The sequence below is a fragment of the Zalophus californianus genome, chromosome 13 (genome assembly GCF_009762305.2).
Source record: "Zalophus californianus isolate mZalCal1 chromosome 13, mZalCal1.pri.v2, whole genome shotgun sequence".
NCBI lineage: Eukaryota > Metazoa > Chordata > Mammalia > Carnivora > Otariidae > Zalophus > Zalophus californianus.
The window spans coordinates 36,061,182-36,084,737 of record NC_045607.1 but is presented as its reverse complement, the minus strand read 5'-3'; the positions used below and the strand labels follow the sequence as shown (position 1 = coordinate 36,084,737).

Here is a 23,556-nt window from a genome sequence, read left to right as displayed (position 1 = left end):
CCAGCAGGAGTGCCGAACCTGTGGCTGCCCTGGGCCCTCTTCCACCTTCCACCTTGCGCCCTCCCTACTCGCAGGGTGGAGGGGCTGGGGCTGCACCGACAGTGCAGATGCGCTCACCTATGGATTCCAGCTGCTGTCTACGCTACTGCTCTGCCTGAGCAACCTCATGTTTTTGCCACCCGTGGTCCTGGCCATTCGGAGCCGATATGTGCTGGAAGCTGCTGTCTATACCTTCACCATGTTCTTCTCCACGGTATGCGGTGCACCTGTGTCTTCACCGAGTCCTTACTTATGGTGATGGGTGAGGGTCTGCATTTCCACTGTGTTTTCCACGGGTTTGAGGATGTCTACTCCTTCATTACTTGAGGATGTCTGCCTCCTCACAGTGTCTTCTACAGCAGTGTCACGGCACGCCGAGAATATGGTAATTTTTGTGAGGCACATCAGGCTAAATGAACAGGGCTGTTTGTAACTTAAGATAACCAACAGCCGCTTGAAATAGTGTGTGGTCTCCAGCTGTCTCACACACTGAGGGCCACGGGGACCTTTACCTCAATATACTGGCTGTGCTACAGTATGGAATGGTGTCTACAACTTCCCCTTTTCTCCTCCTTATGGTGACAAGAGATCTGTACTTTCTCCCATGTTTCTATATGGAGTCTTCACTTTGATCTCTCATGATGTGAGGGTTAGCTATACTGTGCCCATGTTCTTCATTGTACTGGGCATTTCTGTATCTTTAGCTTGTTCTTTCTTATGGTATGAAAAGGTGTCTCCCCATTCAGTCACCAGGGCCTCCTGGATTTCTTATGGGGACTTTTGGAAGACAGAGAGGATCTCTATAACTGGGTAATTTATAGAACATTCTGGCCCTTGGGATCCTAAGAAATTTTATGGACTCAACTATGTCCTGAGACAACATGGGAAGTGTCAGTGTGATATAAAATTCCAGCTCAAAGGAACATATTTTGATGAAGCTTAATATAGTTTTAAATTCTTCCCTTCCCATTACAGAATGTCCACGGTCCCTTCTCTGTGTTTTCCCACTCCTCCATAATCAGAAAAGTTCACATTACCAGCAAGCTTCATAAATAGTATAAGGAAAAGGTAGAGGAGAGTCTGCTAATGTGACTTAACCCCCGTGTAGACTCTCCCCTTGAGATGCTGCATCTGGGGATCTTTTCAGCTCATCTCTGGGCTCTTGGCATCTCATGACATACAGTGCCTGCCTATGAGCCCTGCAAAAATCTTAGATGGACTCAGACTCTTCATGTCTTGGCAACAGGAATATCACAAAAACCAATATGTGCTTCCCTTTTGTTCAGCATTAATAGATCAGACGTATGTCCAAATTGCAAAAATCCTACTTACCATTTAGTAGAAAGTGGGGGGGGGGGTGAATGCTCTGAAACTGAGGGACATGTTGTCGGGTCCTCCAGGATGTTCATGCACAGATGAGGAAGAGGAGGCTAGAACCAAGCTGTGTAGAGAGACCTTCTCCTCTTTAGCTGGGTGAGAAGAGCACACTCTAATTTTGCTTGGCTGTCCCCCTTTTTAGACCTGCTCTGACAGTGCTTCATTCTATTTTTATAGCAGACACTTTCTCTCTCCCTCCTTTTTTTTTTTTTTAAACTGCCAGATGACCTTTATACTGTGGCTCACCAAATCCTATAGCAACAGCTGCTCCACCAGCCTACTCTTGGCTGCATGCAGGTCTAATAGGAGTCACAATCAGTAACAGTACCTAAGTGTATCAGGAGCCTGGAACATGTGGGGAGAGTGTGTTCATTCTGCACTTTGCACAAGCATCCTGGACGTTGGCTCTAGAGTGTTTAGTACCAGATGACTCCTTATATTCTGGATACAATGGCAAATCGTCCTTGAAAGAAAAGACCTTTTCCCCAGCTGGAACACCAGAGGAGCCTACAGTGGCTGACGTCACATACAGAGCTTCCACTTACTTTTTTTTTTTTTTTTTAAAGATTTTATTTATTTATTTGACAGAGAGAGAGAGACAGTGAGAGAGGGAACACAAGCAGGGAGAGTAGAGAGGGAGAAGCAGGCTTCCCGTCAAGCGGGGAGCCCGATGCGGGGCTCGATCCCAGGACCCTGGGATCATGACCTGAGCCGAAGGCAGATGCTCAACGACTGAGCCACCCAGGCGCCCCAGAGAGCTTCCACTTTCTTAACGAGGATAATAAGCAGAGCGCCTGGCTGGCTTAGTCAGTAGAGCATGCGACTCTTGATCTCGGCTTGTGAGTTCAAGCCCCATGTTGGGTGTGGAGCTCGCTTAAGAAAAAGAATAGGATAATCAAAAGATCAAGGAAAAGATGCTGGCTCTGTGGTATTGCCTGAAGTCTTGTTCTAACTCCTCTTCTTTTTCCACATGGGCCAAAATGTAGAGCTACTGGTCATCCAGTTTTCCTGGGCAGGTTCCCCATTGCTCTTCCTTTCTCATTCTTTACTTAGTTTAGACTTACTTCATTCCTCAACAGTCTCCATTTAAGGACCCACTGGTCAGGGGCGCCTGGGTGGCTTAGATGCTTAAGCGTCTGCCTTCGGCTCAGGTCATGATCCCAGGGTCCTGGGATCGAGTTCCGCATCGGGCTCCCTGCTCAGTGGGGAGCCTGCTTCTCCCTCTGCCTCTCTCTCTCTCTGTCTCTCTCTGTCTCTCATGAATAAATAAATAAAATCTTTAAAAAAAAAAAAAGGACCCACTGGTCATATTGCAGGTAACAGTACCAGGACGTAGATGACAGTCTTCTTCCCTGTCTTCAAAGCCAGGACAGTCTACAGCTGGGAGTAGTGCATCGATTCCTATCCAGGGCATGGGAGCAGACAGTAGGTTTGTTCTTCAAGAGTTTAGAGTGTAAATATGTAAAATATTAAAAATGCAAAATATGTTACATAATATGTAAAATATGTTAAAAGAAAAACAGGTCACAAATCCAGCACTTGATTTTGTGTATAGCCAGACCAGTTCAGATCATGGAAACAGCAAAATAACATCTAGTGTGTCAGACACTGCAAATTGAGTCCTCACAATACCACTAGAGCAATAGGTAGGCACTTATGTCATCATCATCATCATCATCATCATCCCTTTTTGCAGATGAGGGCAGTTTAAATACTTTTGAGGTGTAAGGTGAGTGGTAGAAGCAGAATTCTCGTGCAGCCTGACTCTAGGTTCCTTACATGTAATCACTAAGCTATATTGTCTCCTTGTACCAGGGCAGAAAGGACGCGTTGGTAAATTTCTAACCTGACGTCAGTTTCTCAGAAGCCCTAGAGTCTGTAGAGAAACGTATGACCTCAGTTTAATAGTTCTCACATTCTTCTTTAAAAATAGTTCTCAAATTCTTAAAAGATAAGAAGAGCCAATCAAAAGATCAGAAAATATAACCAAATGCAGGAAGTCATCAAGGGAAATCTATCAAACATTGCAGTTGTACAGCTCTAACCCATACAGTTCAAGCCGTGAACCCTTCCCAGTGCTAGTCGAAGCCTCATAATCCGTTCCTAAGAGCTGACGTCCTGCCCCCCCCCCCCCCCCCCCCCCCCGCCCGAGGCCTTTCTCGCTGATTGCTGACATCCTGGCTACAAGCACACCTTGCAAGTAATTCTTAGTGGCCCCTGGCAAAATCCCATGACTATTTCCAAGAGGAAATGGAGGCAGATGATAAGGAAATAGCCATAAATTCCATTATATCCTGAGTGCAAATATTCCAGTCACTGCATGGATTGAATGTATTTGCATTTCCCGTTTTACATTCTGTAGTGCCTGGATACTCCATTTTGAAGCATTAGGTGAACTATATAGTTATGTTATAAAAATATGAAATCTCACAGAAAACAATTTAGGTTAATTTTAAAAAAATTACCTCATAAATGTCCAAAGCTGAGGGAGGTGTCAAATTATATTAAAATTATATTAACGGAAGCCAGTTTATAGTCTAAATTTGTTTTTTTTAAATTTCCCAATCTGTGTTATTTCTATCACTTTTTTTTATTTCTGTTGACAAAAGGAATACCAGTGTAAAAATCAGCCCATAATTTTCAGTGGATCGATAATGTTGCAAATTTCTTTCTTTGCTTCTGCATGGAGGAAAGTTCATTAGTGTAGGGATGTTCTCTCATGAACATACATGGCATAAAGTATGAGATGACTAAAATTTACTTTAGCTTTAGTAAGTCTACTCTCCTATATGTTTGGCACACACTGTGCACCAAACATATAGGAGAGTATTACAGACTTACAGAGTAGAGGCTCCCAGGTGACACCATAACTAAGCCTTCACTAGGCCATTCCAGTGTTTTCTTCAGCTGGTTGCTCCTAGGTATTGGGCAGTGTGTTTACACCAGTGAATTCTATGGTGGTGAGTGATTTGCTTTACTTTGTTTACTGTCAGTTGTATCTCCTGGTTAAAGATGGTAATGAGTGGGGTGCTGTGGCAATGGAGAGTGGATTCTGCTCCATGAATAATAAAGCATGAGGAAGCACTGCAGGTAGAAGGGACAAATATATACCCAGAATATATGAGGACAAGATGCTGCCTTCTCCAGGTTGAGAAGTTTCAGTGAGGTAAGCTGACACAGGTTGTTGGTTGGTTTCCCTAGTGGATTGAGCCCCATGAAGGAGTCAGTGATGGACTGACTGGACCAATGGTGTTTTTAGACATTCAGCCATGACCATAGCCACATCAGGATTGGTGATCATCTTGTTCACCTCACATCTTGTTCACCTCACACTGCAATTTTAACAACTCTACTTCTGTAGGTTTTCTACAACCTTAAAAATCTCTCTGACCTTTTAGTATGCTTAGAGAATAATCAGTCATAGAATACTAGTGCAGTGATTCCTCCCCAAACCTCTCTACTCCAGGGACAATCTCTCCATTATCCCCTACTCTTTTTTCATTGCAGAGAAATTCCTAGGAGAACAATCAGACTTCAGTGAATTATTCCCTTATATGTGTCTTCAATATTAGGTGATTTAGCTTTGCTTTTTTTCTGATATAGATCTTCTCTTATCTGAGATTGAAGGATTTATTACAAGTCCAGTCCCTCTTCCAGAAATGTTTGGACATTTCCTTTTATATACTTGAAAGTCAGGCAGATGGAGCAAGCTTGGTGAAGGCTGAAATGTAAAATTAATGTTTTAAAATAAAATCCGAGGGGCGCCTGGGTGGCTCACTCGTTAAGCGTCTGCCTTTGGTTCAGGTCATGATCCCAGGGTCCTGGGATCGAGCCCCACATCAGGCTCCCTGCTCGGTGGGAAGCCTGCTTCTCCCTCTCCCACTCCCCCTGCTTGTGTTCCTGTTCTTGCTATCTCTCTCTCTGTCAAATAAATAAATAAAATCTTTAAACAAAATAAAATAAAATCCAAATCAGAAAATAGTAATGGGTAATTTAGTAGCTATAGTACTTATATCTGATTTTAGACGTAGAGGATAATCAATATCCAATAGCTAAAATAGCAAAAGACCAAAATATTCATTTGCCTAGGAACTAAGTTAACTCTACCAATTGATCAGCACATACAAGAGAAAGAAGGAATTGAAAAAAATCAATCTTTTAGGTGTGTTCAGATACTAATTCTAATGCAGATGTGGACTCCCATGAAAAGTCTCTCAAGAGTTTCCCAGTAAGAGCTTACTTTCTCAATTTAATGAAATGTAAGAGGGAGCCATGGTTGCTAAACTTGCAAGCCCTTTCAAAAGCTTGGAGTACTCAAAACCTGATCATTCCAAAGCAGTCTCTTCCTGAAGGGACAGCATTCTTTACCTCCAAAGTGAAGGGAAAGACAGAGGATAGGTACACAAGCTTAAGACTTTAAAATTTGAAGGAATCAAACCCAAGGTTTCCCAATGCCAATTAATATCCCTAAGTTTTCTTTTTCTTTTTCTAAACCCCTAGCTTCTCCCTGTTCTTACATTATTCACCTTTTCCAAAGTTACAAATTTTGCAGTTTGAATGACTGGATAAACTCTTCAACAGGTTCAAAAGAAACTTAGCAATTTCTTTCTCATCCTTTGTCTCTAAAGACTGAACTTTCGAGTCTGCTTTCCCACTCTATTGTTGGCAGCTCGGCTCCTGGACTGGATTCTGCTAGTTTTCAGAACAGACTTGCTTCAGTTTTCCACCTGCTTTTTTCTAAGGGGGATGCTGTTTGATTAAGGTTGGGGTGTCATGATTTGTGATTTGAGTTCAGGGTAGAATGCTCCTTTTCCCTGAACTCATCTTCCTGACCTCACCTCTACCTTCTCATTCTCAACAGTAATACATCCAGACAGGAGACCAGGTTCTCCCATTTCCATTCTTCCCCAAAGTTACAGAGACCGTTGCTGCCAGAAGTGAATGACCTGTGATATTGCTCAGCTACCTCTTTCCTTTGCTGTGGGCTACATCTCCCTGCCCTCCACCCACAGTTAAGGATATGCCTCTGGAGTGCCGGGCTGCCTGTCTCACTGAGGTCTGTAAGGCCACCTCTCTTCTGGACTCAGAGCCCTTGTGACTTAGGGTTGCTTTTCAATAGAATGAATAAGAAATTGACCTGGGCTGAAAGTAGTACCTAAAGGCTCCCTTCAGTCAAGGATCAAGCCACTTCCAAGGCCATGTTTGGGTGGTACAACACGTAGCCTTCCTGCCCCAGCTTCAGTTCAGCCTGATGAACTTCAGTCCAACCGTGGCAGCTCCAGTAGCTTGTTCCTGCTATCAGGAGATGCCCTCAGCAGCCATGGCTCTCTAAGGACCAGGTGTAACATGCAGGGGACAGAGGTAAAGCAGATTGAGTCACAGGATCTTTTTTTTTTTTTAATATTTATTTATTTATTTATTTGACAGAGAGAGAGAGCAAGAGAGGGGACACAAGCAGGGGGAGTGGGAGAGGGAGAAGCAGGCTGAGCAGGGAGCCCGATGTGGGGCTAGATCCCAGGACTCCGGGATCATGACCTGAGCCAAAGGCAGATGCCCAACGACTGAGCCACACAGGCGCCCCTGAGTCACAGGATCTTAAGAAACTTTTTTGATCCTGTAAAATCTGCTGGTATGTCTCAAGGTCAGCTCCAGTGAGTAGATTTTCACCAAGTTTATATAGGTCAAAAACCTTTTCTCTCCCATTATAGCATTTTAATTTTCTTTTTTCATCACTATAACAGTCTGTTCTTCCTGACATGGAGCAGGGGCAGTATCAGGTGATGGGGGGAGTGAGCATGCCACTGTGATGTTCTTGGTCTGGAGCTGTTTGTCCTCATAGGTCTTACCCAGTATCTTGTCTTGGGGTGGGCTCATAGGGATATATGATCCTGTCATCTTCACACCAAAGATAGTCTTAAAACCATACATGTTCTTAGTGTTTGCCATCAATAAAAAAAAATCACATAAATTCTACACAGAAGTTCAGAGAAAGGTGACAGCAAATGTTCTAAGGTAAAAAGAACTCAGGTCATTTTTGGGTAGCCCCTTTTACAAATAAGGGAACACAGGATGCTCGAGGCCATGATAGCATTGTCCAGAGAGGCACAGGAGTTGGGACCACAGACCAAGGGGGGCTGACTGCAGACCTTGGTTCCTTAATTGGGGTGCCCAGTATAGTCTGATGCAATCCCACCAGTGTCCCCTGTGCCTCCTTTGTAGCCCTTCTGTACCGTCTTTCCCACAGTGGAGGATAGGTGGACGTTCTCCCTTCCCTATTTTCTTCTCCATGCTGTAAAGTGACATGCTCTTCTCCATGGCCCAGGGACTGCCTTTTTTCTTACTCCCCCCACCCCCCCCTCCACCCATGACATTGGGTGGGAGGGGATGAAGAGGGCCAGTTCGTGTAAGGCCTGAAGATGAATCCTAGCTTAAGAGTCTGAGCTATCAGGGCAGACTGGGATATGCAGGGGAGGCTTAGGGTCTGGGTTGGCCACAAGAGCAGTGTCTAGCCCCATAGCTTGGGCCCGGGAGGGGGATTATAGGTGGGACGCATGGTGAGCATGAGAAGTAGGGAAAGATTGGCCTCAGTTTGACGGGCCTGGAATCCCCACTGGCCTGGTGCTCTCCATAGTATATTCCAGAAGCAGGAAAATTAGGAAGGTAAGGACAGGGTCAGGGCTGGCAGATACAAAGGGCTTGTGAGGCAGACCAGGCTTCCCTACCACATTCTTCTCAGGAGCAGGGAGTCAGGCATGTCCCAATTACTCTCAGCCTGTGACCTCTGACCTCTGACCTCTGCTTTTCTGACAGCAGCACACCACCCTTGGTACCTCTTTCTCCTGTTTCATGGACCTGGACTGTTGCCTTAAGTTCTCTCAATGCCTGTCATTTCTTCCTCCAGTTTTACCATGCCTGTGACCAGCCAGGCATTGTGGTTTTCTGCATCATGGACTACGATGTGCTGCAGTTCTGTGATTTCCTGGGCTCCTTAATGTCCGTGTGGGTCACTGTCATTGCCATGGCTCGTTTACAGCCTGTGGTCAAGCAGGTCAGTCCAGAGTGGGCCCTGGGGGACAACCATAGGCAAGTCTACTTGAAATTCACTCCCCACCTCTCCCTGGGGGGCATTGCCAAGTGCCTCCCGCCCACCCGGCCCAGCCCCTGGAGTCCTCTTTCTCCAGGTGCTGTATTTGCTGGGGGCTATGCTGCTGTCTATGGCTCTACAGCTTGACCGGCATGGACTCTGGAACCTGCTTGGACCCAGCCTCTTCGCCCTGGGGATCTTGGCCACAGCCTGGGTAAGGTTGGGAGGGCTTGGGGAGGGGGGCATCCCAGCAGGACTCGGGTACAGGGCCCTAAGGATCTGGTCCCCAGTTTGAGATGGGCTTGGACCCTGTCATCATCACTGTGCTGTTCGTGGTGCCCACTCCAGACTTGGCAGGTGCCTTCGGGTCATGACCAGGGCTCCAGGGAAGCCTGAGAATGACCAGTTCTGGCTTGGGTTCCAAGGCCTTGTATTCCTGAGTCCCACTTCTCTGCTTCCCCCAGACAGTACGCAGCGTCCGCCGCCGGCACTGCTACCCACCCACGTGGCGCCGCTGGCTTTTCTACCTGTGTCCGGGCAGCCTTATTGCAGGCAGTGCTGTCCTACTCTATGCTTTTGTGGAGACCCGAGACAACTACTTCTACATTCACAGCATTTGGCATATGCTCATCGCTGGCAGTGTGGGCTTCTTACTGCCCCCACGTGCCAAGACTGACCACCGGGTCCCATCTGGAGCCCGGGCCCGGGGCTGCGGTTATCAGCTGTGCATCAATGAGCAGGAGGAGCTGGGCCTTGTGGGCCCAGGAGGGGCCACTGTCAGCAGCATCTGTTCCAGCTGAGAGGGGCTTTGGGCCTGGCCCTTGGGGAACATGAACCCTTCCTAGGGGCAGAGAGCCCTTCCTGGGAGTGTGGAACCCTCCCTGGATAAGAGACAGGTTGTATTTTTGAGGACATGGCATCTTTCTTACGGACGTGGAGCTCTTCTAGGGACCTGGCGCACTTCCTGAAGGCCTGGAGTCTTCCTGCATCCATGGAGTCCTTCTTAAGGACTGGAGCCTGTGCAGGCCCCTAGAGCCCCTCAGGACCAAGGAGTCCTTCCTAGGGGTGTGGAGTCCTTCCCAGGGATGTGGAGCCCCCCTAAGGACATGGATTCCTTCCCAGGGAGACAAAGCCCTCTCAGGACGTGGCATCATTCTCGAGGAAATGGAGTCCATCTTGGGGAAACTGAGTCTCCAGATCTTCCCAGCATCTCAGCAACTGTGGCCTCAGGCTTCCTTCCCAAGGCAGCGTCTGGGCCATGCCGTGCCATGCTGTGCCGTGCTGGGAGGGGGATTGGAGGACAGCTGGGGCTGGGGCTGGGGTGACTGGTATCCTGAGTTGATGCAGGTGGAGTCTGGTGTGTCTCCAATGAAGTATTTGCTGGTTCTGTGCTGCCTTTTTTCCTGGGGCCAAGGGTGTGGGGAGGAGAGGGAAAGAGAGGGTCTGAGGAAATCAGCGGGGGTGGTGGGAGCGCAGCTGGAATGAGCTGCTGGAGCTTTTGCCGGAGGCTTTTGCCCCATCACGGCAGGCTGCAGCCCCTGGGAGTAGGGAGTTGTGTGTGTGTCTGTGTGTGTGTGTGTACGTACTGAGATGATTTACGTTAGTGAGACAGGCGTCCCTTGTGGTGTCCACACCCAACAGGAAAGGAAGCTGAGGTCTCAGGAAATTGGACTAGCAGGTACAAATCACAAATATGCAAGAAATATCGCAAGAACGTAATTTCTATTTTGAGCCCCCATTTTGCCTGAGTATCCTCATTTTTGCCTGAGAGACATCCTTTGTCATTTGGGATTTCTTCTCTTTCTACAAGGGTCACAGCTGACTCTTGAGGATCTTAGATAATGGGAAGATGTTGGGAGGTTGTTTTCTGGTCACTGGGGTCCACACTGCGCCCATCCCCTGAGAGTTCCATCATTCCACCCTGGTCCCCAGTCAGCGGCATAGGCAGGCCATCCCAGAGCGCTTTCTTGTTCCCATATGCATAACCATTTTCAGTGCTGAGGCCCTCCCCGACTTCTGTGCTACCCACAAAGACCTGTGAGGCCTGGGCTGCCCAGACACACCGTGAAGCCATTTCTACTCTGGCGGCCTGCTCTGGGTTTTACTTGACCAAGGCATGAGTTGCTCCATCTTTCAGATCCTACAACTCTGTCCAGGGGTTTGGCCTAGGGAGTGGGGCTCAGGGCCTCTTCTTGGGACCCTTCTGTGCCAATGCTCTTACTGCATCCCCTCCTCTCTCTTTTCCCTAGCTTAGAGCGTTAATCTGGAGGTGGGGAAACCTCCCTTTTACTTAGGTTTTCTCCCAAATCTTATCCGTGCCTTCGGTCTCTCCTGTTAAGACTTCAGAGCCTAGGCTTTTGAAGCTCAAAAGCCAGGAAAAATCCCTTTGTTCTCTGCTTTCTGCAATTCTGTCTCTTCCTTGGGGCCCTGAGCAGAGTGATATGGCCGACTGAATGGTGAGCCAAGAAGTGTGGGCTTGGTGTTTGTTCTGGTATCAGAAATATTAGTCCTTCATGTTAGGATGTTTAGAGTCAGGTCACTAGGATGCATAAACCCAAATAGCTGGGATTCAGGACAGGGTCAGCAGAGTACAGAAGGCACTAAGGAGGGACACAGAGCTGGGACAGACCTCACCCTGCTAGGGGGGGGTCAGAAGGGTTTTCTGGAAGAGGGGGGCAGATTTGAGTAAGGATTGAATGAGTTTCTGTAATGCCAAGATGTTGGGAGAGGGTTCTTTCTGGTCACCATGTCCATATTGTATTCAACCACTGAGATTTCTCTCATTCCAAGTGGTCCCCAATCAGTAAAGCACTCAGGACAGAATAATGCTTGGCCTGGTCTGTGGTCCAGTACATAATAGCTAAAGGTCAAGAAGCATCTGGACATGAGAGGGAAGAGCAAGGGGGAGACAGAGGCAGGAAAGACTGATACTTGCTGGGGAACTGGGAATAGTTCGGGGAGCCCTGGACCCGGAGAGTGTGTGTGGATGGAGCAGGCCTGAGGCAAGCAGCTGGGATGAGGTTGAATGGAGAGGTGGGGTCTGGTTTTTATTCCATGGGAAATGAGCCATTGGAGGGATTTAAGCAGGAGAGTGGCATGATCTGATTGGTGTTTTGTTTTTTGGATTTTTTTCTGATCGGCCTTTTGACAGCTAGTGCAGAGGGTGGATTCTGAAGGGGGTTTGCAGGATGAAAGTCCGGTGACATAGCTGTTGCAAGTATTTCAGAGAGAGAGAGGGAAAGCTTGAGGAGGCAGTGTCAGTAGAAAGGAGGGGACCCATTTAGGATTCTCATGACTGACTGGATGTGTGGGGTGGTGATGGTCCAAGAAAAGGAAGGCAAATCTCTTGTGGCTCTTGGGTTGACTGTGCGATAGTGTGGCAGCCATTAGACCATTCACACATTTCTCAGTCTTCCTGCTCCTTCCCAACACATGGTGAACGTGCTTCGCCTGCCCCTTGATGTTGGCTGTGGCACGTGCTTGGGTTGGCGGATGAAGTAGATGTGGAAGTGAAGCTCAAGAGAGCCAGTGCAGGCTTTGTCATGGTGACCAGCAATGTTCCGGATGGTGGCTGCTTATCATCCTGACGCCCGGAGGGATGAAGACAATGATTCAGAGCAGACCCCACCCACCCAGGCCACTGCTAATGGACCTGCAGTGAGAATGAGAAATAAACCCTTGTGGGTTTCAGCCCCTGCAATTCGAAGGCATTACCATGATGGACCTAGCCTGCTGTGCATTATAGAGTTGAAGGGCAACAGCGAGGGTGGGACATTTTTCTGGAGAGCAGGTCTCCCCCCAGCAGGGCTATGGCAGCAGCTTTCACCTCTGCGTTCCTCAGGCTGTAGATGATGGGGTTCAGTGAGGGTGTCACGACCCCGTAGAACAATGCAATAATCTTATCCAGGTCAGGGTCCTTGGCCTTGGGCTTGAAATACATGAAGGATATGGTTCCATAGAAAACCACCACCACTGTGATGTGGGCAGAGCAGGTGGAGAAGGCTTTGTGCCGACCTGCAGCAGAGGGCACCCTAAGGATGGTAGCAAGGATGAAAATGTAGGACAGGCAGATGAGCAGGAGCGGGGCCAGTGTCAGGACCACTGTGGCCACCATTAACATCAGTGCGTTGAGAGAGATGTCCCCACAGGCCAGTTTCAGCACTGCCAAGATCTCACAGAAGAAGTGGTTGATGATACTGTGGCCACAGAAGGGGAGGTTCCAGGTGAGAAGGGACTGCAGCAGTGAGTTGGCAAAGCCTGTCCCCCAGCTCAGCACTGCCATCCGCACACACGTCTGCCCGCTCATGATCTCTGGGTACCTAAGTGGCTGGCAGATAGCCACATAACGGTCATATGCCATCATGGCCAGGAGCAGGCACTCCGTGGAACCCAGCGCCAGGGTCAGGTACATCTGCAGGGCACAGCCAGGGAAGGAGATGGTCTTCCGGGCTTCCAGGAAGTTGACCAGCATGAGAGGCACGAAGGAGGATGTGCCACAGATGTCCATGAGGGACAAGTTGCTGAGAAAGAAGTACATGGGGCTGTGCAGGCGGGGGTCCAGCATGCTCAGCCCTATGAGGAGGGAGTTCCCCAGCACATTCACGGAGTAGATGGCAAGGCAGAGCACAAACAAGACCGTCTCGAGGTTATGGTGCTCACGGAGTCCTAGCAAGACGTATTCGGTCACAGCCGTCCGGTTTGCCATCTCATTCTCGCTCCTTCCTGTCTAGACCACACAGGTGTCAGAAAAAGCTCTTGCTGGCCTGGAAAACAAGCAACCTGACCGGGCAGGTCATCTCTGCCTCTGTGATTGTTTCACCATCTGAATAATGAGAAGATTGGACTTCAGGCCTGCAAGCTGGCCCTCTCAGCTCTGCAGCTAAGATGTAACTTAGGGAGATGAGATCCATTCTAGCCCCCTAGGATCCTCATTGTTCTCCCCATGGTGGGGGCAGGGGAGACAGGAGAGGAGGACTCATGTTTGGCACACTCTGTCGTAATCTAAAGAGTTCTTGGCTGTTAAAGGAAGCTTCTTTTCTAGGTTATGACTCCATATGGCTGAATTATGCTCATGGTATTTTAGATTCATTCATTTGCTGAATGTGCTTTGAATACTTATTCTGTGCTAGATCTTGTTTAGGTGCTGTGGGTACAGCAGTAAGAAAAATAAGTGGATAGAAACATACCATACCTATCATAAGGCTGTTGTCCCTTCTTCCCTGAATTAGATGATACGAGCTCTTGCAGGCCCGTGGGTGATGGATGATGGTTACCTGGTGGTTCTTTTGGGCATTAAGGATCAATCATTATCACTCCACAGGACATGTAAGCTTGATGTGCAGGACCATTGTTGATTTTTTTTCCCTTTCCCTCATCCGTTGATTTTTTTTAAAAAGATTTATTTATTTATTTTAGACAGAACATGAGCAGGGGGAGGGGCAGAGGGAGAGAGAGACAAGCAGACTCCCCACTGAGCGGGGAGACCAACGTGGGGCTCGAGCACAGGATCCTGAGATCATGACCTGAGCTGAAATCAAGAGTCAGACTCTTAACCAACTGAGCCACTCAGGCGGCCCCCTCATCCGTTGATTTTTAAAAGAACATACAAGAACATATATATTCCAGTGGTCATGCAAGCCAAATGACTCCCTTCTTGGCCTCCTTATTGCCTTGTGGGATAAATGATATTGGCAGTGATGTTGCAGGAGGAGGGAAAACCAGGTTCTAATCTGGCAGGGGCATTGCCAGTCAGTGACTAGTTCTAAAAAGAAGGGGGAGTCGGGGAGGGCCTCAGTTTTCTCCCTGGTGGCTTTCATTGCTCTTCTGAGCTGGTCTCACTGCCTCCTGGGGAAATGCCAGTGTCAGGTATTCACAGGAGGGAGCCCTAATGTCCCCAAGGCACGGCAGTCTTGTTAGGCAGGAAGGCTGTCTTATGGACCAGGTGACCCCTGGTCTAAAGCAGAAACAGGAGCTGAGTATGAAATTTAACATACAGAAGATATAGTCACCTCCTCATTCCTGCGTTGGCTGAGAGGCCGATGTCCTGTGACAGCACTGGAGCCCTGTCTGTCCTTCAGGGCTAGATTTTCCCCCTCATTCCTCCTCTCCGGGGCATCTAGCATTTGTTAGGGGCTGGTGGCCTCACCCTCTGCTGAATAAACCTTGTCTTTTCCCAGTGCTACATCTTGCCCAAGAAGTTCCCTTTTATTTTGTTTGTTTTAAAGTTTATTTATTTTAGAGAAAGCGCGAGCAAGCGGGGGGAGGGGCAGAGGGAGAAAGAGAATCCTGAAGCAGACTCCCTGCTAAGCGTGGAGCCCAACTCAAGGCTTGATCCCAGGACCCTGAGATCATGACTTGAGCTGAAATCAAGAGTCAGCAGCTTAACTGGCTGAGCCACCCAGGTGCCCCGAGAAGTGCCCTTTTAGAGGCATGTCCTCCCTTCCTTCCCCTGTAGGGGCTTCCTGCTCGTCCCTCAGAGCACAGCTCCTTCTGTCTGTCCCTCCTCTCCCTCCTGCTCCGTGAGGGGTTACCCGCCCCCTTCTTGCACTCCTTTAGCCCTCTGCTCTCCCTCTGTGTTCATCTACCATGTGCTGTGTGACTATCTCCTCTACCACACTTGAGAGCAGGACCCTGTCTCCTTCCTTCCCACACTTCCCACAGTAAGTGCTGCCAAGAGCAGTCACTCAACAGATATTCAAGCTTTGCACCCCAGTGTCAGTACTAATTAGCTGTGTGAGGTTGACTAAGTCACGTGGCTTCTCTGAGACTCAGTGTCCCTTTGAAACATGGAAGCGTTGTGTAGCTCAGATGAGACATACCCGCAAAGGTGCTCGTGAGCCGCCCGGCACTACCTGTTGTCTGAGGATCCTGAGCAAAGACTGTATATCTTCAGCCACAGGGCTCCTGCTGGATCTGCGCTTGCCACCTCCCGACAAGAGCTCCAGCTTCTGTCATGACTCCTTCCATCCCCAGAGCCTGTGCCACTTTCCCCTCCTCCGGCCTGAATCAGGGTGATTATGAAGGGGGTTTCTGGAGCGTACAGGGGCAGCGGATTAATCTGAGTCAGCACCTGACTTTAAATCTTAAACACATGAACAACTAAGGGTAAGGTTTCTCTTGCTGAGGTTTGGCAAAAAGAGAATTGCCTGAGTGTGATGGTGGCTCGTTCGTTCACTCATTAAACAAATAGTTGTGGGACACTTACTATGTGCCAGGCAGTGGGCTAGGAGGTGGGAATACAGCAGAAGCAGATGTGGTTTCCGCCCTAACAGAGTTTACACTCATTCCCTCATGCTGGGTGAACTTGGACACGTCCCTTCCTCTCTCTGGACTTTAGAAACCGGAGGTTCTCTTTGAGAACTTGGGATGGAAAGACAAAGTAAAACTTGAAATCTGTAAAGAAGCTAAAAGGAAGCACCTTTTCTAGGTTATGACTTCATGTGTCTAGATTATGCCCACAGCATTTCAGATGCAAGTATAAGGGTTTGGTCCTTATAGGGTGTGTTATTACAAAATGACCTATATTAACCTTGAATTCTGATACCTGACATAGGGGTGTGTGTGTGTGGTGGGGGAGGTCTCAAGTAGGTGAAAGGTGGGAAACCACCTGTCTCCATATTTCTCTTCCTTGCCCTCGTCTCTAACAAAAAGACCAAGACGGAATGGCAGAGGCATTTAAAGGCTTTTGAGAACAGGCTCCGGCCTGCCCCCTTGCTTCATCTTCCTTCCATCCCTTCACGTACACCTGCTCCAGCCTCACCAGACCACCTCCCATTAATGGTCACCCCGCACACTCCTGTCTCGTCCCTCTTCTCATGTTCTTTCCTCAGCCTGGAGCGGCCTTTCCCTTCCACTCATCCTTCGAGGCTCGGCTCTCACACCCCTCCTCTGCACAGTCTGCTCAGATGCCCTAGTAGGACTGACCAGCCCAACAACACAATGCTCACAGCTCTAAGCACAGGGTAATCGCATTCTCCTTTGCATGGTAGTGTGTGGTCTCTCTCTCAATAGACTGAGCTCTTGTAATCAGAGGCTTGTGTCTGATCCATCTCTGCTGCCCTCCAGTGCCTGCACCCAGGAGGTGCTGGGGATTGCCATTGAGATCCCGTGCTGTTCCGCTGCCCCAAATCCCCGCCCCCCCCAGTCCCAGATGTCTCACCTTTTTTTTTTTTAAGATTTTTTTAAATTTATTTATTGAGAGAGAGAATGGTAGAGAGCATGAGAGGGAGGAAGGTCAGAGGGAGAAGCAGACTCCCCGCTGAGCAGGGAGCCCGATGCGGGACTCGATCCTGGGACTCCAGGATCATGACCTGAGCCGAAGGCAATCGCTTAACCAACTGAGCCACCCAGGCGCCCCCAGACGTCTCACCTTGAGAGCACCTCCCGCACCAGCACACACACAGCAACCAAGGAAGCAGCTGTCGTCATTGCTGGAGAAGAGCGGGGGTGGGGGGAATGGGGGGGCGGGGGGGTGGGGTGCCGGGCTTCTCCCTGCTCTTTCAGAGGAGCTACTCAGAGAGGAGTGGGTCTCCTCACAATTTAAGAGTCTGATCATAACACATTCATGGAAATTAGAACCCGCTCATGGAGCCACAGGCTTATGGCCCCAAAGAAACAAGTCTGTGTCTAGGAAATACCATGCTTCCGGGTAACCGACAGCTGTGACTCTGCACCCTGGGCATGGGAGGGGACGTCAGGGAGCAGCTGCTGTTCCCTGGGTGCGTCAGTGACGATGAGCTAGGTTTTGCTGCAGTAACACACCTAATCTTAGTGGCTTACCATGACGGCGGTTTATTTCTTTCTCATGCTCCATGTCCTTTGTAGCGTTTCAGGGGGCTCTGTTCCATGTCAAGCTGCTCAGAGACCCTGGCTGAGGGAGGCTCCGCCATCTGGACGTCATCAGCTGTTATGGCTAGGGAAGGACACACTAGGCGTTCACACCAGCAGTTACAGGCCCCGCCCCAGAAGTGGCATGGGTCACATCCACCCACACCCCACTGGCCCTGGGTGATCCTACCATATGCCAGGAGAAGGAAAACCTGAGATCTCCTGAATATTTGGGTATGAGGTGGTTTCCCAATACACTCGGAAAACCACCCTGGCTTCTATCTGCCAGTGTCTCACACGCGAGATAGCAAACCGAGTGTCTCTGAGAATAATTGTCGAATTCCACACCCCAGTTTTAGACCTCCTGAAAGGTAGGGTGATGCCATGAACCAGGACTGGGTCAGGAGTGAAGGATCCAGGTTTGATTGTTGCCTTTGTTCCGATTTTGCTGTATGACCTTGGTCAGATTTCTCCTGTGAATGGAAACACTCAATTAGGGGACCTCTAGTACCCTGTCACCTCTGAAACATTTCCTCCTTCTGTCTAGCAACTTCTAACCCTGAAGTCTGACAGACCTAGGGTTACTTTGCAAGGTAAATATTATATCAATTTCATTGGCTGGCGAATCTAGTTTGAACCATTTAATATTTTATTTTAGGCTTCACAAATTATTTTAAAAGAAAGGGGATGGGCATAAAAGGACCGAAGCTTCTGTTGCAATTTCCCTGACATGCCTGGATCTAGGATTCCTGCTTGACCACGTCTTCGCTGGATGGCAGAGCAGATGAGTGTGGGCTTTGGAGTCAGACCCACCAGGGCTCAAGTCCCAGACTGCCACTTGCTAGCAGTTTTCTCAGCCTCACCTCCCTTACCTGTAAAGTGGAGATAAGCATAGTGTTTCCTTGTGGGGTTGTTTTGAGGATCCAGTGAGATGAGGCGTGCAGAGCTCTTAGCACAGAGCCTGGCACACGGTAAGTAATCAGTACGTGGTAACCAGTATCGCTTGTATCATTATGTCCTCTTTCGCAAGCAGTTATTCTGGTTTTCACATGTTTAAAGAAGATTTCATGAGAATAGTCCACAGGCTAGATGGATTGTCCTTACCTCATCATACATATTGCCCAGTGGCATGAGCACATGCAGGTAGCTGGAGCAGGCTGCCAGGTGTCCTGACCCAGGGCTTCGGAGAGCAGAGCCGGCAAGTGCTGAGCTCATTACCGGCAGACACACTGTGCCGGGATGGGCCAGGGCCAAAGCCTTGAGGACCAGCCTCCTGGTCCCCTGCCACATAGCCTTCTGCTCCGTGCCCTGGGGAACCTCGCAGTCCCTGCCCAATTTAAAGTTCAGACTCTGGAACTACACAAGTTTGCGGGTTTGGCAGCTGTGGGGCTCAGAGACCCCGGGATTCTTGTGCTTTCCTGGGAGGGCCTGGCTGCGGTGAGATGAGTGCAGGAAAAACACTGGCCAGAATCTGATCGGGTCTTGGTGCCGCCCTGTTGCTTGGATCCGAGGATTGAAGTCTGGGGCCCCCTGTCCTAGGCATGGGTGTCTTGGTCTGTGAGAAGAGGTGTCTCCATTCTAGAATGTTGTGAGGATCGGGACTCATGAAAGTTCCAGAAGGCGCATTGCTGTAGAGTATGAGGCCGTGAGCACTCTTGAGGGACTTTAAGTCAAGGGTTCAGTCAGGTGCATGGGTCTCTACAGGTTTCCTTTCCCTTCCCTTCATAAAAACTAACAACCGGCACAGTTGTTGTAAAGACGACAACACAGCCTTAAATAAATCAGCAGCAGCAACAGAGTTTTCCCTTATACTGTGATTTGTCCTTCTGAATCTTTATCAAGATCCCAGGTCAAAGTCAAACATTTGAAGACTGTTACCACTTGTTTTCTCCGTGCTCGTGGAACAGTGCCCTCTTGCCACCCATGGACACCTGGAACTCAACACCATCCCCCTGCATCTCTCATCTTCCCCATCTCTGTCTCAGTGGGCGGCAAATAAGCCAGAAACACAAGCTGCAACCCACAGGCCTCTCTCTCCGTCTTCCAGCTCTGCAGTTGTCTGTGTACCCCAAGTATTTCTCAGCTGCCTTCTCTCTGCTTGGTTGCCCGGTGGGTCAGGCTGCCCCTGACTTATTCCCATCCCCACCATGAGAGACTGGAATAGGGCAGCAGCTTCCTCACTTCCTGCCTCTCGGGCTGGAGGCCTTCTCATCAGTGCTCTATTCTGGAACCAGGTGACCTTGCATTTCTTAAAAATGCATCACCTTATTTTTTAAATTCAAAATTAGAACATGACTTCTAAGTTCAAAGTCATGTTCATATTATATAAATATTGGAAATATTGGAATTAGTTAAATAAGAAAACAATTGGCTCTAACTGATCAATCCTATTTAACCCCTCCACCCAGTGGAAACAACTCTTTAATATTTTGTCCTGGTTTCCCAGGATTTTTTGCATATATACTAACTCATAAATCCATAACAAAAATACTTTAAAAAATAACATTGGGATCATAGTGAATGCAAAGTTGTGAATTCTGCTTTATTCTATTAATTACATTGTGAGCATTTCTCATTATCAAATATTCTTCAGAAAATAAGAATTTTTTGAAGACTGCATCACATTCTATCATTGGACACCACCAGTATTTATTTGGACATTCTTCTATGATTGGATGTTAAGATTATTACAACTTTTTGTTACTGCAAATAATGCTATGATTGATGTCCTCATACATATCCTTGTTCATAAATCTTTATGCTTCTAATGATCATATGAGACTAATTCTTAGAAGTAGATGGGTTAGGTCATAGAGTCTAGCAATTTTTTAAGTCTTTGGATCATACTTCCAACTGACTTTTCAGGAAGTTTATATTAACTCATTGCCATCCCCACCAGCAGCATAGGGCATTACTTCATTACCAATAGAAATTTAAAAAATTCTTCACCAATTTCATGGGTGGAAAATGGTATCTAATCAGTGAGCTATCTAAAAGTAAATGTGATTGTAAACCCCAGTGCCCACATGATAACGTCCAAACTCCTGTCATGGCCTCAAAGCTGGACATCTTGGCAGGCGGGCTTCAGTGTGGCTTGGTCAGAGAGGGTAGAGCTTCAGGGGGCAGGCTGGGCTTCTCTCCTACCAACATGGGAAGTAGAAAGAGGGACTGGAGTGGAACTGAGGGCTCTAGCAAGGACTGGGCTTCCCTGTGGTAGGGGGCAGAAGAGCTGGACTGCTTCTTGGAGGCCAAGGCCCGTGTCCCCATTGTATAGATGGTGCCACTGAGGCAGGGTGGGGGCAGGCAGGGAAGGAGATACTCTGTGAATCTGTATCCATTTCTACTGTGTGCTCACTGGGTTGTCAGAAAGGAAAGCTGGGAAGAGGCTGAGCACCAGGAAGGGGCAGCTCTGGCAGGATCCCTATGATGAGGTAAGGAAGGGTAAAGCAAGTCTCCCCAAAGTGAGGTGAGGCCTGGATGCTGGGCTGGGAGGCATGGCAACAGTTGCTGTTCCTGCTCAAGACCGATGTTGGGAACATAGGCCCTGGGCTGCTCAGCATGACCGGTACCCCTGTGGCTGGACCGCTCTGGGGATCATGGACTCTGGGCCTCGTCACTGCCTCTACTGTCACCTCCCAGGGCACCAGGTCATGCCTGTCATCGTTGAACTCTGTCTCCGCTCTGCTCAGATTCAGGAAGGATGCCAGGCTCTGCCACCATCACCCCTACACTGTTGTGTTCATGTATTTATTTACAAAACCTATGGGGGGCCTAGGGTTGGGCAGGGCTGGACCTTGGGACAGAGTAGATTCTGACCATCCCTGCTCTTACAGTAACACTGAAAATAAAACAGGAGGAGCTCAGGTGAGGAGGCTTCCTGGTGGAGGTGGCATTTGAGCTGGGCCTCGAGGGTCTTGCCATCCTGGAGTTGTGTGCTGGGTGTGGCGGCCTCGTGGGAAGAACCAGGAAGAGCATGGAGCTGGGCAGGGCTGGGCAACACTGGGGCTCACACCTGGCTGCTCAGGTGGGAGAATGTGGGGCAGAAGGTTGGGGGTTAGGACCAGCAGGGCCAGCTTGTGAAGGCCTAGAATGCCCCACGGAGGAGCTTACACTTTGTCCTGAGAGTAGGGGGAGGCTTTTGGGGGTTTCAGTCAGGAGAGGATGTGATCACATTTGCCTTTCACAGAGGTCCCTCTGGATGCCCCAGGGAGGACAGAGTGGAAGGACCACTAGGAGTGCGGTCTTGAGGCCAGCCAGGAGCTGGTGTAAAGGTACAGGAAGTGATGTGGAGAGCTGGCCAGGGTGATGCCAGAGAAGGAGCCGAGGGTGCTTTGTGAGCAATTCTGGGGCAACATCAATGGGACTCAGTGCTGCCTTTCTGGGATGAAGATTCTAGACTCAGCCCTGCACCCCACCTGTCCTCAATGTAGGCCTATGAAGGCCTCACCTACTAATCTGAAGATCCCAGGCCTCCCTCACTGGGTCGTCCAACTCCTACCCCACACTTTCCTGGCAGCCTCCTTCACCTCCTTGTTCCTCAAGCTGTAGATGACAGGGTTCAGCATGGGCGTGACCACAGCATAGAGGACCGTGAAGACCTCATCAGAGATGCGGGCCTCCTTGCTCTTGGGTTTCATGTACATGAATATGACGGTGCCATAGAAAAGCATCACCACGGCCAGGTGCGCCGAGCATGTGGAGAAGGCTTTGCGGCGTCCGGCAGCTGAGGGCACTCTCAGGATGGTGGCCAGGATAAGTGTGTAGGACAGGCAGACAAATGTCAGGGGTATAGGCAGCAGCAGGATGGCCCCAACCAGCAGGAAGACTTCACTGACAGAGGTGTCACTGCATGCCAGCTTCAGCACTGCCAGGATCTCACAGGTGAAGTGACTAACCACATGGTGGCCGCAGAAGGGCAGCCTCATGGCAATGACTGTCTCAGTCACTGACTTGAAGAGACAGAGGACCCAGGCGGTTCCCGCCAGCGACAAGCAGAGCCGGGGGCTCATGAGCACGGGGTACCTGAGTGGCCGGCAAATGGCCAGGTAGCGATCATAGGCCATGATGGCAAGAAGCAGACACTCTGTGGAGCCTGTGGAGAGGCTCAGACACATCTGGATTGCGCAGCCAGTAAAGGAGATAGTCTTCTGGGCTGACAGGAGGTGGACCAGCATCAGAGGCACAAAGGTAGACGTGTAGCAGATGTCCAGGATGGAGAGGTTGCCCAGGAAGAAGTACATGGGCGTATGCAGGCGGACATCCAGGACACTCACTGCCACGATGGCTGTGTTCCCCAGCAGGGTCACCAGGTACATGGTTGAGCACAGAGGGAAGAGCAGGTGCTCGAGGGCTGGGTAACCAGAAAATCCTTTCAGAAAGAACTCAGAGATCTCTGTCCTATTGACCAGCTCCATATTGCTGTGCTCAAGGGGGCACATGGCTGTGATGGAAGGAAAGAGGGTGCAGGGTTGTGGGAGAGCCCACAGAGCCTTTTTTGGGTGGGAGTGTGTTGCTAGGGCCTTTTCCAGTTCTTACACACACTCTGTCCTTGAGTTTGGGCAGTCTGTGCACTTCTGGGCTGTAATTCATCCATGTGAAAAGTGAGCATTGATCTGGATCAGCATTTCCCTGAGAGAGTGTTAATGAAAATGTTAGTAGGCAATCTGAAAAATTAATCTGAGACAACACTAAATTAATTAAAAGTAAATAAAGCCCTTTAGTGCAGGACTTCTCATATGCCAATGTGATTTGTGACCTTCCAAAAGTGGTATAGGGCATGTAATTCCCAAACTTACTTGACCATGGGTCCTCTTTTTACATTAATCTACAGCAGATAAGTATTCTTTTTTTTTTTAAGATTTATTTATTTATTTATTTGAGAGCGAGAGAGAGTATGTGCACAAGAGGGGAGGGGCAAAGGGAGAGAGAGAGAATCTCCAGCAGACTCCCTGCTGAGCATAGCTGAACACAGGGCTCAGCTCACGACCCTGAGATCATGACCTGAGCTGAAACCAAGAATCACCCAGGCGCCCCTACATCAGATAAGTGTTCTAACATAGTTTGGGGGAAAATCAGAGGTCCTCAAATCTTAATGTATAGCAGAATCACCTGGAAAGTTTGTTAAGACACAAATTGCTGGGCTCCATCCCCAGAGCTTCTGACTCAGTTTGTGTGGGTGACGTTTCTTCTGCTTGCCACGGCAGCACACTTGAGAATCCCTGGGCTAGATG

The 23,556-nt window shown here is 49.0% G+C and overlaps 3 protein-coding genes across 8 annotated transcripts in view; 1 reads left to right on the top strand and 2 right to left on the bottom strand.

Annotated features, from left to right (window-relative positions):
* Positions 1–9,884, top strand: part of TMEM8B (transmembrane protein 8B) — a 41,195-nt gene extending 31,311 nt beyond the window's left edge. For 5 of the 6 annotated variants that reach the window (XM_027614800.2, XM_027614798.2, XM_027614797.2 and 2 more), the window contains 4 exons: positions 75–253; positions 8,318–8,464; positions 8,598–8,714; positions 8,965–9,884. In XM_027614800.2, coding sequence (XP_027470601.1) covers positions 75–253; positions 8,318–8,464; positions 8,598–8,714; positions 8,965–9,300 — 779 coding nt within the window. In that variant the 3' untranslated portion in view covers positions 9,301–9,884. The remainder of the gene's footprint in view (positions 1–74; positions 254–8,317; positions 8,465–8,597; positions 8,715–8,964) is intronic. The other variant, XM_027614801.2, reaches the window with a different exon arrangement.
* A 2,242-nt stretch (positions 9,885–12,126) lies between these two features.
* Positions 12,127–13,220, bottom strand: LOC113934769 (olfactory receptor 13C7-like). The gene has a single exon (XM_027616303.1). It carries the CDS (start codon positions 13,203–13,205, stop codon positions 12,240–12,242), a length of 966 nt encoding a protein of 321 aa, XP_027472104.1. The 5' UTR covers positions 13,206–13,220; the 3' UTR covers positions 12,127–12,239.
* A 4,759-nt stretch (positions 13,221–17,979) lies between these two features.
* On the bottom strand, positions 17,980–22,950 carry LOC113935050 (olfactory receptor 13J1). Its single transcript, XM_027616781.2, has 2 exons — positions 21,825–22,950; positions 17,980–18,198 (listed from the first exon to the last, which is right to left on the bottom strand). Exons 1-2 carry the CDS (start codon positions 22,762–22,764, stop codon positions 18,146–18,148), a joined length of 993 nt encoding a protein of 330 aa, XP_027472582.1. The 5' UTR covers positions 22,765–22,950; the 3' UTR covers positions 17,980–18,145.
* Positions 22,951–23,556: the final 606 nt, after the last annotated feature.

Excerpts from the sequence above, each read along its gene's own strand:
- LOC113934769 (XM_027616303.1), bottom strand. The coding sequence starts at position 13,205 with ATGGCAAACCGGACGGCTGTGACCGAATACGTCTTGCTAGGACTCCGT.
- LOC113935050 (XM_027616781.2), bottom strand. The coding sequence starts at position 22,764 with ATGTGCCCCCTTGAGCACAGCAATATGGAGCTGGTCAATAGGACAGAG. Across the intron at positions 18,199-21,824 it reads GGCTGCCAGGAAAGTGTGGG|GTAAGGGAGGTGAGGCTGAG; the intron begins GTAGGAGTTGGA and ends TCCACTTTACAG.